General features: G+C 33.8%; 1 protein-coding gene across 13 annotated transcripts in view; it reads right to left on the reverse strand.

Annotated features, from left to right (window-relative positions):
- Nucleotides 1-20631, reverse strand: part of OXR1 (oxidation resistance 1) — a 519109-nt gene that overhangs the window by 31318 nt on the left and 467160 nt on the right. For all 13 annotated transcript variants that reach the window (XM_013996553.2, XM_013996555.2, XM_021090590.1 and 10 more), the window contains 3 exons: nt 17319-18079; nt 13011-13179; nt 8792-8954 (listed from right to left, as the gene is read on the reverse strand). In XM_013996553.2, coding sequence (XP_013852007.1) covers nt 8792-8954; nt 13011-13179; nt 17319-18079 — 1093 coding nt within the window. The remainder of the gene's footprint in view (nt 1-8791; nt 8955-13010; nt 13180-17318; nt 18080-20631) is intronic.

Raw genomic sequence — 20631 nt, forward strand, 5'->3', positions numbered from 1 at the left:
GACCCTGAGTGCATCAGCTAAGTGAAATAAGTCAGACAGAGAAAAATAAACACTATATGACCTCATTTATATGTGGAATATACAACAACAACAAAAAAAACAAGCTCACAGATACAGAGAACAGACTGGTGATTGCCAGAGGTGGGGTAGTGGGGTAGGCAAAATGAGTGAAAGGAGTTAAAGGTACAAATCTCCAGCTATAAAATAAGTAACATACTATAGTAATACTGTAAACATGGTGTCTATAGTAATACTGTAAACATATTTAAAAGTTGCTAAGAGAGTAAATCTTAAAAGTTCCTATCACAAAAAATTTTACTTAACTATTTTTGGTGATGAATAGTAACTAGACTTACTGTGGGGATCATTTCACAATATACACACATATTGAATCATAATGTTATATACCAGAAACTAATGTTGTATCATTTATACCTCAAGTGAAAAACAAAAATCAACTGGTCTAGGCTATTAAAGTGTGATCTTCTGTTTCTTTAAAGCCAAATGCTTCCTAATTAACAAACACAACACCCACTGGCAGACATAAAAAATGAGCTCAGTAAATCTCCTTCTTGCCATTTCTTTCTTCATAGTGTTTAGAAAACATAATATTAGGTCATTTAAATCTGTCTGGACATCCCAGAGCTTGAAGTGGATGTCAACTTAGCATTAAAAATGTAAAATGACAGACTATAAAATGAAGCACCTTTAAAAATATAAGCAGTTTAAAGGCTGAACATAATCTGTTCTCATAATTCACGTAACCAACATAATGTTTCTTCCTTTACTTTGTTTATCATAGCTGAAATTACTGAATTACATCTGATTTCCTCTAAGTTCAGAGTGATCCAGTTGAAACGAAAATACATTATTTATACCATTCAATATTTAAATTAATATTTTAACATTTAAAATCATAAGTCTGTCATTCACTCATCCCTTTTCACAAAACAAATTCCATATTTTTGTAGTTTAATGGAAATTTTACAGTCCATAACTTGTGACTAGTAAGTAAGGAAGAATATTAACAGGGAAAGCAAAGCTTTCAAAGTTCAAAACTTTCCTGAGATTAAAGAAAATCTTTAATTAACATTAGTAATAGTCAAAACTGACCATAATGATTCCTGGGTGCTAAATGCTAATAATAAAACAACATAACAGTCTAGAACTAGAGATCAACTCTATAGCACGTATCTATGATAATACCTCACTGTACACTTGAAAATTTGCTAAGAAAGCAAATCTTATGTTATGTGTTCTTATTACAAATAATAATAAAGAGAGTGAGAAGAAACTTTTGGGGATAATGTTAATGGCATAGATTTTGGTGATCATTTCATGGATTTATACTTGTCTCCAAACTCATCAAGTTGTATATACTAAATATGTACATCTTTTTGTGTATCAATCACAATTCAAAAAAGAGGTTTAAAAATACTCAATATAGAAATATTATGTAAGACAATTTGTATTCAAATTCTAATTGTTTTTAATTCTTTTGATCTATAATTTTTTCAGATTTATTGAATTTCTTTTGGAGTTCTGATTTGTAATCCTATGTGATTTGATCAATATATAAAGAAAACTATAGTCTTCTTTAACTGCCTTTATCTGAGAAATGCGACCCCTGTTTAGTGACTTAGAGATAGAGACCACTTTCATTTTGAACAAAATCAAATCTGTATGGATTTTGCTCGCTAGGCTGAGAAGAGATCAGGAATTGTTTTGCTTTATATATTGACTCAATTTTAATTTTGGCATTACTTGTCCTTTAATTTTTAAAAAAAGACCCATATGTTTAATAAAATGAACACCAGAATACTCATTATCTGGCAACTTAAGAGGTAAAACATTAGCCAAACAATTGAAGCCTCCTGATACCAGGGCTTCTTACAAGTTGCAGCAATACCAAACTGCTAAAAGTCTTCTCTGAGGAACCGAATAATCATGGCAATAACTCTAATTAATGGCAATTAAGAAAACAGAACCAGAACAGAACTGGTTTTCTGCATTCTCCCAGAAAAACAAACCAATAAGGACATAATATGATAAACTTTATAGCCTAAAATGCTAAGATTAGGTTAAATATTTCAAATGCATGTAATTAAAAGAATACCAAAATTAATGTCAAAATGGGAAAATCCTATAAATAATTTACAAAATTATCTAAGCCAGAAAGCAGATTCTAAAATATTTGGAATAATCACAAAACCTCTGTAAAGGCTTATTTAATAAGTAGCCAACATATTTACATTTATACTTTCACTTAAATGAAAGAGGGCTCTGTTTGAGAAAAGGTGAGTAATGTCAAGCACCTAAAAATGGAAAAGTTGTCCCAGAAACCAAAAACTGAATGAAACATATTTTTACCAATACTTTGGCAAGTATGAGATGTGAGGAGTAAACCAGAGTAATTTTTTTCTAACATCATTACTTTCAAAAATGAAAACCTCTAATATGTTTTATAATCTATTGCCATATAATTGCAGTAAACTCATCTTAAAATTTAATCAATAAGCACAAACCTGAGAGGTAAAATTCTAAATAAATCAATTAAAGCTAATTTCATAAAGTTATTTTCTTAGGTGTTTTGACTACTGGACGTTTTTAGTAAGTCTGCAGTATGAGAGATGTTCAACTACAAGTGGTACAAAATTAACTTTTAAATGAAAAAAAAAAAAAAAAGGACAACTTTTCCTGCTAGCTCTTATCCCAAAAGGAGTGAAAATCAACCCAAAGCAAGTGATAAAACAAGCAATTTTAGCTTCAAAATCTCTACTTTTGAGGCCTGTTGTCATTAAGCAGCAAGAATGACAGAATCAACACATGTGACAAGCTGAAACGTAAAACTTTCAGAGGATTCTAGTAGAGACCTTCTTGGAGCTGGTACTTAGGGTTGAGGGTGATAAAGCCTGAGGGGTGCAGTTATGTGCCATCACACCTGGTGACGGGATAAAACTGATCTGTATCTGTATTACTGTAGCATCAATTTTACTTCATGATAAGGAATTTTAAAAGCTCTTTTTATATACATCAGATAGATTAAGAAGATGAATGTAAAATTCACATGAATCTTAAAAATAAAACAAGCTTGAAAGATATTCAGGCTTATTGTAGTAGGCACTCCTAGAGACTATACCACTGGACTCTTGGGTAGTTACCAAGTACATCAAATTTGAAAGCACATTTCATAGACAAGTTCAAGAGACAAAGATCAACAACAAAAAATTATGGATGGCCTGGTATGTTTCTTGATTTCCTTCTCTCTGTACTGTCTCTGAGAACACATGATAGGAGTCCTTTGGTATGTAAGGGAACTATGCCTGAAGTAATGGTGTCAGAATGGTTGCTACTGATAAGAAATCTTTGTAAAAATCAAGGCATAAAATCAAAAATATCTATCTCCACAATGAACCAAATTTATGTTTTTGGTATACAGGTGCTATACCAAAATAAGGGGAATTTTTGAAAAATATTTTATACGTTGTAACTTGGATGACAGACACTTGAAAATTAAACTATATTATGATCAATATAGATTGAAAGAATCTTTTAGTCTTAGCATTGTATATACTTAACACAGCACCCCAAGTGGTGACTTGGGGCAACATAGTATTTTTTCCACTATACTGAACAATGTAATCACCTGAGAAGCTTTGAAAGAAGACTGAGGGGGAGGGAGCAGGATGGACTGGGAGTCTGGGGTTAATAGATGCAAACTATTGCATTTGGCGTGGATAAGCAATGAAATCCTGCTGTATAACAGAGGGAACTATATCTAGTCACTTGTGATGGAACATGATGGAGGATAATGTGAGAAAAAGAATTGACAGAACACTGTAAATCAACCATAATGGAAAAAATTAAAAAAAAGATCTTTAAATCCAAAAAAAGAGAGAAAATAATGGAAAATAAAATAGATTAAAAAAGAAGAAGAAGAACACTGATAAGTAGGTCCCACTCCAGGGGTTCTGATTTAACTGGTCTGAGGTGACTCTACTAGTAAGATTTTTGAAAGCTCCCCTAGATGTTTCAAAGGTTCTGCCAAGGCTGAGAACTTGGTATGGTAAAAATAGTACAGATTGAATTACAGATTACTTAAAGTTAATTAATTTAGCTAAGGATTTTAGCTAAATAAAAAACAAGCTTAGAGAAATTATCTGTAAAAGAGATGATAAGGAGTTCCCACTGTAGCTCAGCCGTACTGAACGTGACTAGTATTCACAAGGATGCAGGTCTGATCTCTGGCCTTGCTCAGTGAGTTACAGATCTGGCTCTGCTGTGAGCTGTGGTGTAGGTTGTGGATGTGGCTCTGATCTGGCATTAATGTTGTTCTGGGTAAGCAGCGGCTGCAGCTCCAATTCAACCCCTAGCCTGGGAACTTCCATATGTCATGGATGTGGCCCTAAAAAGCAAACAAAGATGATAGCCTATGATTAAATGGGTTGCTCTAGACCTATCAGTTCCTAGGAAATTCAAGGCAGAAGAACATGTTAACAATACTGCAGAGATGTGATAAGCAAAATCCAGACTGGGACATTCTATAAGAAAAATCTGGTTTCTTAGAAACTAAAATTATGAGGGGAAAAAATGCAAAGACAGGGAGAGAGAACCCACATCTTCAGAGAGTTAAGAGACACTTAAACTAACCAAAACATTTAAACCTTAGTTGGATATTGATTCAAACAGCAAACCATACAAATATATCCATATTGGGTGTATTTTAAACATTTTTATCATATTTGAAGAAACATGAACTAAGGGTGATTGGTACATGCAAATTTCTTATGTGATTAATCTCTGTATTTATGTATTAATTATATCAAAGCACTATCATTAGCAAACTGTAGGGGTCAATATGCATCTTTCCCAACCTTTACCTCAGGACCTTCCTGACACTGTTGAAATGACATTAGTGCATTTTCCTTTTCAGTGAAAATCCATAAAAATAATCCCCATCAAAAGGCAAGTGATATTTCTTACAAAACGGCAAAGGCTCATAAAACATTATCTTCACTACACATCACATACTCTACTGACTTCTTGCACTGGATACCGAGAGAAACCAGAGAAGATTCTATAATAAGTAGCTCCTCCTCAGTTGCAAGGTAGGGTTATTAAGCTACCAACAGGAGAAGATTTCATAATTAAGAAACTCAAGACAGGATGGTTAAAAAAGCAACAATGTTGAGGTAAGCTGATGTTTTATGCTAACTATATTTATACTGACTAATGACTAAACTAGAATAAAGAATACATATTAAATAGTATCAATCTATTACACAACTTAAGTTACATGCATAGTGTTTCTCAGGTTCTTTCTCCCAATATTCAGGAATCTTAGTTCTGATGTAACCTAAGGAGTTCTTACTCCTTACAATCTTAAAATGTAGCTAACTTTTCACTTTTTCTGCAGCTCTCAACTCTCTCAGAATTTACTGTACAAATCCAAAGACTGCTCTACTTCTTTCCTTTTCTCATCATTTCTAATGCTTAAATTCCAGTATTTTCTAATTATCTACAGTAGAAGTGACTTTCAATTTGTACATTTGGGGACTGAAATTGTTTCAAATATTATAGAATTTTCCTTGCTACCCAAAGTTCACACTTAAGTAATTTGGGGTGTCATTGTTAATGAACACTTTTAGGGTAATGGTTAGGATAATGTAGGATCAAAGAAGAGTTATTAAAGTCAAACAGTATATGTGCCAGGGAAAATAATCCTGGAAGAGGATTAAAAAGGAAATTAATATTTCCAATTTTCATAGTATATAGGAAAACTCTGTTGCTACTAATGTGCACTGGAAGGAAGAACAAAGACAAATGTATTAAATTTACAAAGATATGTTTCTTTAAACTCATTGAGAGGAAGAACTTTCTAACAGAACTGTCCTAAACTGAAAAGTAATGTCCTTTGAGGTAATAAACTCCCTCTTACTGAGTATGTTAAAGCAGAACCAAGAGTACAGTAAAATGTAAAATAAGAGGCTAAATTGTCAGTTAATTCCAACTTCTAGAGTCTATGATTTTATGACAAAATATTTACAACTGACACAAGAACTTATTTGAGGATACAGATCTATTTTTAATAAGTATAAGTTTTACTATTTAATCGTTTTCCAAATTTATTCATTAATGCTTATAACTATTAAGGATAAATTATATGCCAGTATTGTTCTTAGCTCTGGGGATACAATAGTGAGTGAAACCCATAAAACCCTGTTCTCATGGCACTCAGAGAGGGAGCAGGACAAGAAGGAAACAGAGCTAACTGAGGAGTTAAGTTTATCACATGCAAAAGTTACCCCAAAACATAAATTTCATGTTAGCCAATTTATTTTGGGAATTATATTCAATATCTTGTAATAATCTATAATGGAAAAGAACCTGAAAAATATATATGTATACATATATAGGAGTTACTGTGCTACACATCTGAAACTAAAACACTATAAATCAGTTTATACTTCAATAGAAAATAATTTAAAAAATTAATGAGATCTTACATTTTTTGTTTCAGTTCTAAATCTTTAAAATCCAGTATATACTTAATATTTATGTATTATCTCTATTAGGACTAGTCACATTTCATTTCAAGTGGTCAACAGCTACAAGTAACTAGTGGTTATTTTAGCTATAGGAATTCATATATTTAATCACAGCACATCTCAATTCAGACACCAAATTTGTATAGGAAATACTTGATCTTATTTTGATTTATATTTATTTAGATCATATTTAGACTTCATGAAATTTATAGTTGAAAAAGTAGATTCATACATCCAAGTTGTTCCAAACATATTTAAAAGTCATCCAGTTTTCAAATTTAAATTACTTAAAATTAAATGAAATTAAAATTTCCTTTGTTGCATTAGCCACATTTCAAGTACTCAGTAGCTGCACATCGCCAGTGTCTACTATACTGGACAGTGCAGCAAAATGCTTCTAGACAACGCAGCAAAAAGTTTCTAAAATTAAATTTTTAAAATTTTCCCTCTTCTTTTTATTTGAATCAATTCTAGTTGAAAACAGGTGAGGGGACTTTTTTCTTTAGAAATTATAACCTGTAGTCTTCCACAACAACAGAGACAGTTCCTTTGAAGCAAAATAGTCAATATTCAAAAAATAATGATAATAAAAATCTATTATTTACAAAGTTAAATGTTTTAATCCCGAAGGAGAAAAAATTCCTAATTCCCTTACTTGTGAATATACTGCCATCCACCTTGTCACCCAAGTTAGAAACTTCACTGATGTGCTATTGTCATTAAATCCTGTTTTATTAGCTAGGTAATACCTTTTAAAAAAAACTTTATTTTGTCCCTCCCCACTCTATCTTTGATTGTTATTACCTTAGCAGAGGAATACATTCTTTATCACTGGGCTATTTTAAAAGCCTAAAGCTATTTTAAATACATAGGGATTATTTTATATATGTCAACACCCATGAAAACCACCAAGCAGAATAAAATAAGGAACATCTCCAGTACTCTATAAAGTTCTTTCCTGCCCCTAGCCAACCCCTAAACTCCCAGAAATAGATACTCTGATGGATTTTTGACTATTTTTGCCTATTTGAACTTTATGTAAATGGAACTATACAGTAGACAGTCTTATGTCAGACTTGGCTTCTTTTAATAAACTATTATCTATGAGACTCATTTATGTTGTTTTTGGTACCAGTAGATTTTTTTTATTGCTATATTATTTGGAATTTTATAAATATTCTAAAATTTATTTATCTCTTTCTGATAGGCATTCAGGTTGCTTCCTGTTTGTGACTACTGTGAATAATGCTGATAAGAAGATGAATAATGTTGGTTTAAGTATTAAAGTAACTTAAATGTTCAATATACGTTAACTCTTCCTCCATTATACCATAGTTCCAGTAGAAATTGATGTTGTATATACTACACAAAATGAACTTAGGCACATACAAAATCAGGCTTGCATTTTAAACAAGAGACATGCCATGTATACCTTCAATCATTATACATGTTAAGTACATACAATACATTCATATCACATTAACAACCACAAACATTAACGCCAAATGGATAACAAAATTTGATTCAGTTTATTATCACATTTTAGCATCTGCTCTGTATTTTCTAATGCATGAAGAAGAGATCAATCCAGGCAACCATAACAAGAGAGAAACCAGACAGGTGTAAAATCACACAAGACAAAACATGTAAAAACAGGATATGATATGTAATAATAAAAGATGGGTCTAAGAGGGGTTACAAAGAGTTGATTAGTGTTAATTTGACCATTTAGACATGCTTGGTAAATTTTGAGCACATAAAATTTTCACTAATTATAAATTTAGCATCAGCTTATTTCCCTAGCATTATTGCTAAACTGATGTCAAGATAATGCTTAGGTATGAACTTAGAAAGGGGTGTTAACTTTGCATGAATGTGTTAAATAACTGCTAGACTTTACTACATGCAGGAGACAACATCAAAATGAATCAGATCTGAAATAACATATACTAATTTTATGAAAATTAGTATAATGGTAATTAATATTACTCTAAAATGCACTCAATAATAAGTATTTTATTGCTCATAAGTTGCTTCTTTAGTATTTTAAAGCAAAAGAAAATGACAGGTATTAATAAGCCAAGTTACTAATCAGATTTAATCAATAAATATACATGGAAAGTGAACCTTTAAAAAATTATTCTTTCATACAAAGATCACATGTACTTTGCCTGCACTACTATAAAACTACGAATTTGCACAAAGCAAAAAGACATATGTAATCTTCACATTTTTCTCCTTACCTCCCATTCTCTAGCTGCTGCCTCATTAGTAGAATCCTCACTTATTTCAGATTCTTCAATCTTTTTTACTACTATAAATCCAGGTTCTCTGGAACATTCACCAGTATCTTCTGCATATATTTCTGGACTCCACTGAATGAAGAAGGCATACAAATGGTCTGTCCTGTTTAAAAAAGCAATTATTAACAATAGAACTGGTATTCTGGGCTGTTAGCTAGAATTTAAAAAATTTATTTGTTAAGTATGTTGACAAAACTTGAAGACTTAAAACATACAAAATATATATACTATGTTTTATTTAAAAAAAAAAAAAACAAAGCCCACTACTAGGAAGATATCAATTTGAAAATTTTTGGCTATGTTCTATCAAGCTCTGAGAAAACTACATCAGGATTTTCTTTGGCAGGCTTTTGACTAGTTCAGATGCTGTCCACAGCAATATTTCTTTTCTTTAAAGTAATGGAACGTAGGAGTTCATGTGGCGCACTGGAAATGAATCCAACTGGGAACGGTGACGTTGTGGGTTTGATCCCTGGCCTTGCTCAGTGGGTTAAGGATCCAACACTGCCATAAGCTGTAGCAGATGTGGCTCTGATCTGGTATTGCTGTGGCTCTGGCGTAGGCCGGCAGCAGCAGCTCCGATTAGACCCCTAGCCCGGGAACCTCTGTATGCCATGGGTGCAGCCCTCAAAAGACAAAAAGATACACATACACAAAAAAGTTTCATCCTTCAGATAATTTGTCTGTATCAAAACAGCAATTTTCACAAATTTCTTGAATATAATATAGTTCAGAATTCTAATAAAATTAATTTGTAATGAACATTAGTCAAAGTGAAAGCACAATATTAAAATGGACTATCTCATGCAAAAATTAAAATAAAGCCAAAGTAACTAGAAAAACAAATCTTTGTTATTTTTAACTAAACATTACTACAATAAGAGTTGAATTTTTCATTGTAATCATTTCAATATCACTGGCAAATCTTGAGTATCTGGCTCTTTGCCTTTCATGTACTCATGAATTATGCAAATCATATTTTTAATTATTCTAATCACATTTTGTTGAGTGCACATATTGTACTATATATTTAGGTGAGGTGGGAGGGAGAAGAATTTTATCATTATATTCCTGAAAGCAACAATCTTCAGAGCAATGTATAAAAACTTTCCAAGAGGTACATAAACATGTTCAGCCAGTAGTTCTAAGGGAATTGATGGCTTTATTTTCTGCTTCCATATGCTAATCTTCAGTTATACTAGTTCTATCAAGCTCTGAGAAAACTACATCAGTTTTCTCAGCCTGAGAACAGCGTGGTGAGAATATGTTACAAATTGCCTATTCTCCGCTTTTACTGAAGGACTATCCTCACCCATCCAGAATTTAACAGTGGTACATTCCTTAAAGTAAAAAAACTTGCAGATTGTCCCAAGTTGGTACTGTGACACAGAAAGATTCTAAAGACTGGGTAAAAAATCCTTTTGCATATCGGATAGCTTCAAATTCACTGATTTCCATAAAACTGAAGGGTTTTTTATTTTATTTTTTTTTAGGGCTACAACCACGGCATATGGAAGTTCCCAGGCTAGGGGTCGAATGGGAGCTGTGGCTGCTGGCCTACACCACAGCCATAGCGACACAGGATTTGAGACACATCTGCGACCTACACCACAGCTCACGGCAACGCCAGATCTTTAACCCACTGTGCAAGGCCAGGGATCAAACCTGAGTCTTCATGGATGCTAGTCAGATTCGTTAACTGCTAGCCACAATGGAAACTCCCCAGAAAACTGAAGTTTTCAATGAAGTCCACTGGTTGTCACTAAAAATAATTTTGGTGAAAGATGATTAAGGGATTTTGAAATATAAATAGAAACATGTTTAAAGAATTGACATTATTATACTCTTTTCAGTCTCATAGACTTTTAGTGAACAAAGCTTCTCAATACTTACAATAAAAAGAAAAAAGGGAGAGAGTAAAACTGAGTGGCTGAATCCTATCTCATCATTTCAATGAACAGTATTAATATTCACCAATGGATATATAAACCAATTAGAGAAAAGTCCTAACACAGATTCTGTTAAAGAAGAGCATATTCAAGTAGTTTTTAAATGGATAATGGTAGAGGGCAAATTGTTTTATTTGGGTATATTTAAAAGATAAATGTTAAGTTTTAACTTAAAATGTGAATATTTACAATGCAGTGATTACAGATATTCTTTACAACTGCTTAAACTTTAAGATGAAAAATTTTACTTTGTAGTGGGTATAAAAAAAATGTGAAGGAGTTCCCGTCATGGCTCAGTGAAAACAAATCTGACTAGTATCCATGAAGACTCAAGTTCGATCCCTGGCCTTGCTCAGTGGGTTAAAGATCCAGCGTTGCCGTGAGCTGTGGTGTAGGTTGCAGATGTGGCTCGGATCCTGTGTGATTGTGGCATAGGCCAGCAGCTGCAGCTCCAATTCGACCCCTAGCCTGGGAACCTCCACATGACACAGGTGCAGCCCTAAAAAGACAAAAAAACCAAAAAAACCAAAAAAAAAAAAAAAAAAAAAAAGACAGTTTGAAGACCATATTCTTTTTTTTTTTGTCTTTTTTTTTTTGCTATTTCTTGGGCTGCTCCCGAGGCATATGGAGGTTCCCAGGCTAGGGGTTGAATCGGAGCCATAGCCACTGGCCTACACCAGAGCCACAGCAATGCTGGATCTGAGCCGCGTCTGCAACCTACACCACAGCTCACGGCAACGCCGGATCCTTAACCCACTGAGCAAGGGCAGGGACCGAACCCGGAACCTCATGGTTCCTAGTTGGATTCCTTAACCACTGCGCCACGACGGGAACTCCAAGACCGTATTCTTTTACTAGCTAATTTAGTGCTATGTATATAGCAGGTATTCAGTAAGCATTTGATGAAATTTTTAAAAGAGAAGCTATACATCATTATCTTCCTTGAAGAAGAGGATGTACCAGTTAATGTTTTGATGAACCTTCTTTCGTCTGTTTGTTCATTTTTGTTTTAGATTTTAATATTTTTTTTTTTTTGTCTTTAGTCTTTTTAGGGCCACACCCGCAGCATATGGAGGTTCCCAGGCTAGGGGTCGAATTGGAGCTGTTGCCACCAGCCTACGCCAGAGCCACAGCAATGCCAGATCCAAGCTGTGTCTGTGACCTACACCACAGCTCACAGCAATGCCATATCCTTAACCTACTAAGCAAAGCCAGGGACTGAACCCGCAACCTCATGGCTCCTAGTTGGATTCATTTCCACTGTGCCATGACGGGAACTCGTTAATGTCATTTTTTTTACTGACATATAGTTGATTTATAATGTTAATTTCTACTGTATATCAAAGTGATTCAGTTATACATACATACACACATATATATATATATGCATGTATATACATTCTTTTTCATACTCTTTTCCATTACGGTTTATCACAGGATATTGAATTTAGTGTCCTATGCTCTATAGGAGGACCTTGTTATTTATTCATTCTATTATATATATACTAGTTTGTATATACTAACCCCAAACTTCCCCATCCTTCTTTCCGTAAGGCACCGTATGTTTGTTCTCTGTGTCTGTGAGTCTGTTTCTGTTTCATAGATAAGTTTATTTGTGTCATATTTTATTTATATATTTATTTTTTTGCTTTTCAGTGCCTCATGTGTAGCATATGGATGTTCTCAGGCTAGGGGCTGAATGAGAGCTGCAGCTGCCAGCCTATGACACAGCCACAGCAATACAGGATCCAAGCTGTGTCTGCAACCCACACCACAGCTCATGGCAACCCAGGATCCTTCACCCACTAGCAAGGCCAGGGATGGGACCTGAATACTCATGGACACTAGTTGGGTTCATTACTGCTGAGCCAAAATAGGAACTCCTGTGTCATATTTTAGATTCCACATTTAAGTGATATCGTATGATATGTCTTTCTCCGACTACTTCACTTAGTGTGTATGTTCCTTTACTACTAAAGCTAGGTATGTATTCACATTTTTTGCATTAAACCATGAACGTGAATAAAATTAAAAGTGGGATAAACTAAAGAGTATAAAATAGGAGCTAAATGATTTCAAATAGACTTAATGTTGGTTTTTAATCATAAACTATATGTTTCAGTACTTAGCCATTGGTAAGAAGTGTTATACAAAATAATTTCAATTCAAGGAATCTCAATAATGTTTTCAAGATTTATTTGTTGTTTTACCTTTCTTGTGGCACAGCAAACCAATATTCATGTTTCTTATCTCTCTGTGCATACTGCTGCATTGTGGCACTTGCTTGAGATACAAATGTTTTCCTCATCGGTTTTCCAACCCTGAGACATAAGAACTTATGTAATCGATGCCTCCTCTTTTCTTTTAAAAGTACAGAACCTAGAATTGAGACACAGTGTTTATTCAATGCTCATACACCATGCTTAAATATTTAAAATGATTTAGATCAAGTAAAGCTTATCTCCAAATTTCTGATAAATAATTACGGAATAAGACATCAGTTTACTGACAGGTGAATTCTCTTAAGTAATTTCTACTTTTTACCATCAAAGGTAAAGTGAAAGGTATGGTAACAGCCGAGTTATGAACTGAAATTATGTCTAAGGGTATTAGGAAAAAATATGAAAGATCTAGAAACTCTTGTTAAATTTTGTCTGTAACAACCACACTAAAGTAATTAAATACACACATGCATTTCTGCATATTCTCTACCAGCCTTCTAGAATAATATCTAAGTAAGTTTGTAGAATTTTCAAAGGTTACTTTAATATGATTGTTACAGATAAAAATTTAGTAAAAAAGTTTCTGAAGCTTTTAAATACATATGGAGGTGTGATAACAACAATATGCTAGATTTAGTTATCTGTTTGGACAGTTTATTAAACCTGAATTATCTCTAACCCTTTCAACCAGACATGCTGACATGCTGACATGCTGACATACTGAGGGTATGACAATATGGTTCAGTTCTGTACTCTACACATTAGCCTACAAAGGTGACAAACTGTGGAAGAAAAAGCACTTAGATCTGGATCCTAGTCATGGCTTTTCTTCTGTGTAATACTCTGCAAGGCACATAAGCTACCAGAGCCCCAGCATCTGCATCAGGTTAAAAGTATGATCTTTTACCATTCTTACCACAATTATATCCCACAGTTTTATTATAGTTTTATGACATTATAAAGCCAATAAAGATTAGACACTCTGAATATTTCTCTATTACAGAATTTCTAGTTATTTAAAACTAATAATTCCCCCACACACACCCACACATGTCCACCTGCCCCCTCCCCTTCCCGCGCCCCAAGACACACACACAGAAGAAACCAAAAGGTAATAATCCAGGAATAACTATCTAAATCTATCTACCAATTTTCCCCCTTTTAGCATTTTGTCATAATAGGACCTCTCCCTCGTCAAACCCTGCACCAAACCCACTAAAATATAAGTAGTCTACTACACTTATTAGGTCAAACAGAATGTCTCACTTTAACTTTTTCAAAGATTTCAAAATACAAGACAACTATCAGATGCAAACACATCAAATAAAGTTATTCATGCCAGAATTCTTTACAATATCAAAGATAGGAAATATCTTAATAATGTGACTTGTTAATAACAACTGAATGTCTTAATTTAGAAATGGCTGAATTACAGAGCCATTACAAAAACATGTTTTCAAAAAATTACAGTTTACCCTTAAACAACATGGGTTTGAACTGAATGAGTCCATTTATATGCAGACCTTCTTCAATAAATACCTAATTCAATACTAGGATACATGGTTGGTTGAATCCATGGATGCAGAACACAGATATGGAGGACTGACTGTAAAATCAAACACAGATTTTCAACTGTGGGAGAGGGATGTGTGTTACTCCCTAACTCTGAGTTGTTCAAGGATCAACTGTATAATGACATGGGAAAATGTTCATGACATGAAATGCTAAGTGAAAAAAGCAAGAAACAATACTACATACACAATCCCAATTTTATATGAAAAATATACATATGTAAAGATTCATACAAATATCAAAATTGTATGTGTGTGTACATACACATGCATGTGTGTATTATAAACACATACACACCAAAGATCAAAGATAAATATACCAAATATTAACAATGATCATCTCCAGGTAATGAACTCTAGGTAATTTGTATAAATTTTCTAAAAACCTCTTTGTCAAATATTCTTTAATGAACATTCCTTAGCTCAGAATAAAGAAAAAATATTACAAAAGAAGAAAAATTTAATCTTTTATAGAACTTGCTTTGAATAAGTGAATTCCTTAACATCTACTGAATATAATCCTTAGGTCTTGAGGATTTCTGAATTAGAGAATGCAAGGAAAATTCAGTGTTTTTAAAAAAACCGAACCAAACTTTTGTGTGTTGCTGGTGGGAATATAAAATGGTACAGTCAACTATGGGAAACAGCTTAGTGATTCATCAAAAAATTCAACCCAAAACTACTATCGGATCCACAAAATTCACTTCCGGGCATATAGCCAAAAAAACTAAAATAAGTAAATCAAATTATTTGCATACCAATGTTCAGAGCAGCATTATTCACAACAGCCAAAAGGTGGAAATAATCCAAATGTCCACCAACAAACGAACAGATAAAAGAAGTGTGCTGTGCACAACGGAAGCTTTACAAAGGAAGAAATTTCTGACATGCTACAACACAGATGAAACTTGAAGGCATCATGCTAAGGGAAATACGCGAACACAAAAGGGCAAATATTGTGAGTCCACTTACAAGTGATACTTAGGGTAGAGACATAAATTCATAAAGACAAAACATAAAAGGGTGGTTTTCAGGGACTGTAGGGAAGGGAGAATGAAAGTTATTGTTTAATGGGTAACAGAGTTTCAGCTCAGGGTTCTGGAAAAGGATGGTGGTGATGGTTGCACAACAATGTTAATGTATATTTTAACAAGAAAAATTTTTAACTTAAAAAAAGTGAAAGGGGAGTTCCCTCCTCAGAAAACTAAAAATAGAACTACCATTTGATCCAGCAATCCCACTCCTAGGCATCTATCCAAAGAAAACCACGACTCGAAAAGACACATGTACTCCAATGTTCATTGCAGCACTATTTGCAATAGCCAAGACATGGAAACAAACTAAATGTCCACTGACAGAGGAGTGAATCAAGAAGATGTGGTACATACACACAATGGAATATTACTCAGCCTTTTAAAGGAACAAAATACCAGCATTTTTAGCAACATGGATGGACCTAGAAATAATCATGCTTAGTGAAGTCAGTCAGACAATGAGACACCAACATCGAATGCTTTCACTGACATGTGGAATCTGAGAAAAGGACGGAATGAACTCTTTGTAGAAAAGATACTAACTCACAGACTTTGAATAACTTATGGTTTCCAAAGGAGACAGGTTGTGGGAGGGTGCACTGGAGTTTGGGGATGGAAATCCTATAAAATTGGATTGTGATGATCATTGTACAACTATAAATGTAATAAATTCATTGAGTAATAAAAAAAAAAAAAAGGGGAGTTCCCTTTGTGGCTCAGCACATTACAAACCCAACTAGTATCCATGAGATTGCAGGTTCAATTCCTGGCCTCACTCAGTGGGTTAAGGATCTGGCCTTGCTATGAGCTATGGTGTAAGTCACAGACCTGACTTAGATCCTGTGTTGCTATAGCTGTGGTATAGGCCGGTAGCTACAGCTCCAATTCAACCCCTAGCCTGGGAACTTCTATATGCTGCAAGAGAGGCCCTAAAAAAATAAAAAAAATGGAAAGATAAGTTAATATGTAAATTGGATTAATCTGGAATCAACACTTCAATAGAACATAAGAAATGTTAGCTAAGATACTTGAGCTATACCCCTTTTAATCCATAATTACTAATCAGAAGCACTGTATATTAGAAATAAAACAGACTGTTACTATAATTGTCATAAAAGAGTAGTATGAAAAAACAAAACTGAAAAATAAAATGGTGTTTTAATTTATCCTTAGTATTGCCTTTTAAAGGAAAACATTTAGTCAGACAATAATGAAATTTCTGGATACTTGAAAGAATTTTAGATAGATTTTGATGTCTAAATGCAATTTTTAAAAATGATGGGATTATGACTCTGTCGATTACAAACTACAATTAGGATATTATATGTGCAATGAAAAAAGACACTTAAGTGAAGTAACATACCAAGAACTAAAAGAGAAAATGGAGAAATCAGAGGTATTATAGAATTTGTACACACTTTCAAAAAATAAATTGTTTAAAGACAGAATACAGTTGAGTCAGGAATGTTCAAACACGGTGGAAAGATGCTCATTATGTGTACTTATCCCAATGCAGGATAAGACACAAGACAGGAGAAACCAGAGACTATGGACTTGTCGGCAGAGAAACATCAGTCACAGGCCACTAGATATCTTTCAGAGTGGCCTAAGATACAGCAGCTTCTGCCAGGGAGGAAAGAAGGAGATAATATGCAATAAGATGAACTAACATTAACTTACTTAACCCTTACCTTCAATATCGGCTGTTGCTATTTTATGCTTAATTTCTTTTTGTGACACCTGTTGAATATTTTCCCTTTGCTGTTTAGTCTGTTGCATAGTATGGGTTTTCCAGAGTTTCCGTAGCTCTTCTACTTCAGTCTCTGAGTCCTGATTTTGTTCCTTTCCTTGTTTTCCTTTACTGACAATCTGCTTTTGTTTAAATGCTGTTGCTTCCCCACAAGGCATACTTTCTTTTTCACCTTCCTCTTGGTGTAGCGAATTCTCAGTGAGAAGAAAATCCCGATCTGCATTATCTTGTATACTTGTGGTTTGTTCTTTAGGAAGTGACATTTCTTGAAAATTATCTGCAGAATGATCTCCTTCCTTGGTGGCCATTTCAAGATTATTTGAATCAGTTTTAAGAGAATGAGTTTCGACTTCATTGGTAATATGTCCAGAATCAGATTTTAAGTGATCAGGAGCACTAGCAGCCTCTGCTATGACCATCAAAGCTTCTGTTCCACTCTGAGTGATGGTCTGCACAGACTCTGATGACGCACCAGATGATTTATCTTGTCGTAGCTCATCTGAAGAAACAAGCTCCTCTCGTATCGGAGAGAGTTCTGATTCCGTGAACACATCTTCAGAAAAAGACTCCTCAGTGCTCCTAGGAGCAGTGCTGGCACTATCATTTCCTGCATCACGCATCCTTGAATCTATTTCATCAGTATTACTTCTTGTTACTTTCTTTAAATGGCAGAAGTCCCTTCCTGATAAGTGATCTATCTCTCTGTCAGTAAACAAAATTTAAAGTTACTACTTTTCAAATTGTAGAACTTTATTTTCCACAAACTTAACATTGAATTAATATCACTAAAAAGGCTTTCTAAAAGGCTGTAAGATACATCTCTTAACGGCATATCAAAAATTTGACTGGCTTCATACAGACTAAGTAATTTTGTCAAGTTTTTGCATCAACTGCTTAAGATCTTGGAAACATGTAAGATTTCCTGAACTGATCTACATGATGACAAGCTGAAGATACAAGTGTGGGGATGAAGCTATAATTCTAAAGTAAAGTAAAATTTATTCACTGATGAAATACAGAAAATAAGTGTAAATAAAATTTGCTCAAAATTGTAAATGTCTTAATAAAGGAAACATACACTGACTGATACTACACACAGTGCTTATTTAAACAGAAAATAAACTAAAATAAATGACTCAAATGTAGAGTTAAAAATCATCCTGAATAGAATTGAGCCAAAAGTACTAAGAAGAATTCTTCAGGCTACCAGCAGTGACTCTTAATATTAATAATTCCGTTTTTTGTTTTTTGTTCTTTGTCTTTTTGGGCCACACTCACGGCATATGGAGGTTAGCAGGCTAGGGGTCAAATTGGAGCTATAGTCACTGGCCTACGCCACAGCCACAGCAATGCAGGATCCAAGCCGCGTCTGCCATCTACACAGCAAGCTCACGGCATCGCTGGATCATTAACCCACTGAACAAGGCCAAGGATAGAACCTGCATCCTCATGGATACCAGTCAGATTTGTTTCTGCTGAGCCACAATGGGAATTCTTTAATGTAACAATTCTAAGAGAACTTGTTCAGCTAACAAGTTAGATATTAACTAGATGAATGGTTCATAATTACTTCTGGATTTCTGTGTTTAATGGCATTTGTATATGTAAGCACTAATGTTCAAAGGTTAGATAATTTAAGTTCAGGAAGGAGGTACTGGAAACACTACAGCATAAAATGCAAGTCAGCAATTTAAAAAGTTTACTAAAAGCAGTTTGTGATAAATGGAAATTACATGAGTTTTTAGTGGAAAAAGTATTAACATTTATGCAAGTTTCAGAACAGAAAAGACTAGGAAGTAAGTTGACACAAAATTTATTGGCTACCTCTGGATTTTGAAGTTGAATAACTTTTTCTGTCCTATTCTACTTATTTTTTTTTTACAATGGTATGCATAATTTTTATTGTATATAGGATACGTAAAATTTATTTTTTTTAAATGGGAGTTCCCTTGTGGTCCAGCAGGTTAAGGATCCAGCATTGTCACTGCAGTGGCATAGGTTTGACTCCTGGCTCAGGAACTTCCACATGCTTCAGGTTTTGCAAAAAAAAAAAAAAAAAAAGTATTAATTAGTTGAAGCCCAATTCTTATCTCTGTTTCCCTTGCATCAATTGATTCACCTTAAGAAATGCAAGCATCCAATCTGTGCTATTAAATATGTAATAGTTTCATCTACTGGTGATCAACGAAAACTACATATATATATATGGTCTTGGAACCTGGCAAAAAGTTTTAAGAAAACGGATCTGTAGATTTAATAGGGAAGGAGATAAAATTAGCAAAATTAACAGGATATATAGATTTAAATATGTAATAGTGTCATCTACTGGTGATCAACGAAAATTACACATATATATATATATGGTCTTGGAACCTGGCAAAAGTTTTAAGAAAATGGATCTGTAGATTTAATAGGGAAGGAGATAAAATTAGCAAAGCTAACAGGATATATAGATTTAGATGTGCTGTAATCCTATTTTTTATATCAATGATGCAGTATTGCTTATTTAGTTCCCGACTAATACTTTTGAAATCAACTTCCCAAGCACTTTGAGAGAAGAAAACCAATCGAGTCTTACACCTCATTTTTGCCATAGATAACATTACTCTGTAAAATCATATGTTCTATCTGATTTATTGCCAAATATACTGTTTTTAATCAATGCACATGGCAAGACTGAAAGATATTTCTTTTGGAGTATTTTTTTTTTTTAATATTTGGATCAAATAGATGGTCTTTCCAGGTGATGGTCTGAATGATAAACAGTGATTTGCAAGAGGAAGTGCCCTACAGCATCCATGTAGAATAGTGATGGATCAATCAGCTTAAGAGAATCCCAAAGTAATAAAATACAAATGGAAAAGCAGGGTAAGATAAAAATGGATCTCACCAATGACTGACAGTATATACTTATATAAAATCTTCTTGTTTCTTTTTTAATCTAATCCTTCACTCCTTCACCTTTGTTTCACCCCTCCATCCATCACAATAATCTTTATTTGCTAAAACTGACTTGGATGATGAATTATTAAAATAACCAACAGTAAAGGCAATCCTAGGAATAATCTACCTCTAAAGATGCTTACTAAACCAAGATAATATTTATTGGGTGGCAGGTAAAATGGAGACTTTTTTAAAATAGGATTTTATTCTATCACAGGTATTCTTTTTTTTTTTTTTTTTTTTTTTTTTGCTTTTTAGAGCTGCACCTGAGGCATATGGAGATTCCCAGGGTAGGGGCCTAATTGGAGCTA

Source organism: Sus scrofa, chromosome 4 (genome assembly GCF_000003025.6).
Source record: "Sus scrofa isolate TJ Tabasco breed Duroc chromosome 4, Sscrofa11.1, whole genome shotgun sequence".
Taxonomy (NCBI): Eukaryota; Metazoa; Chordata; class Mammalia; order Artiodactyla; family Suidae; genus Sus; species Sus scrofa.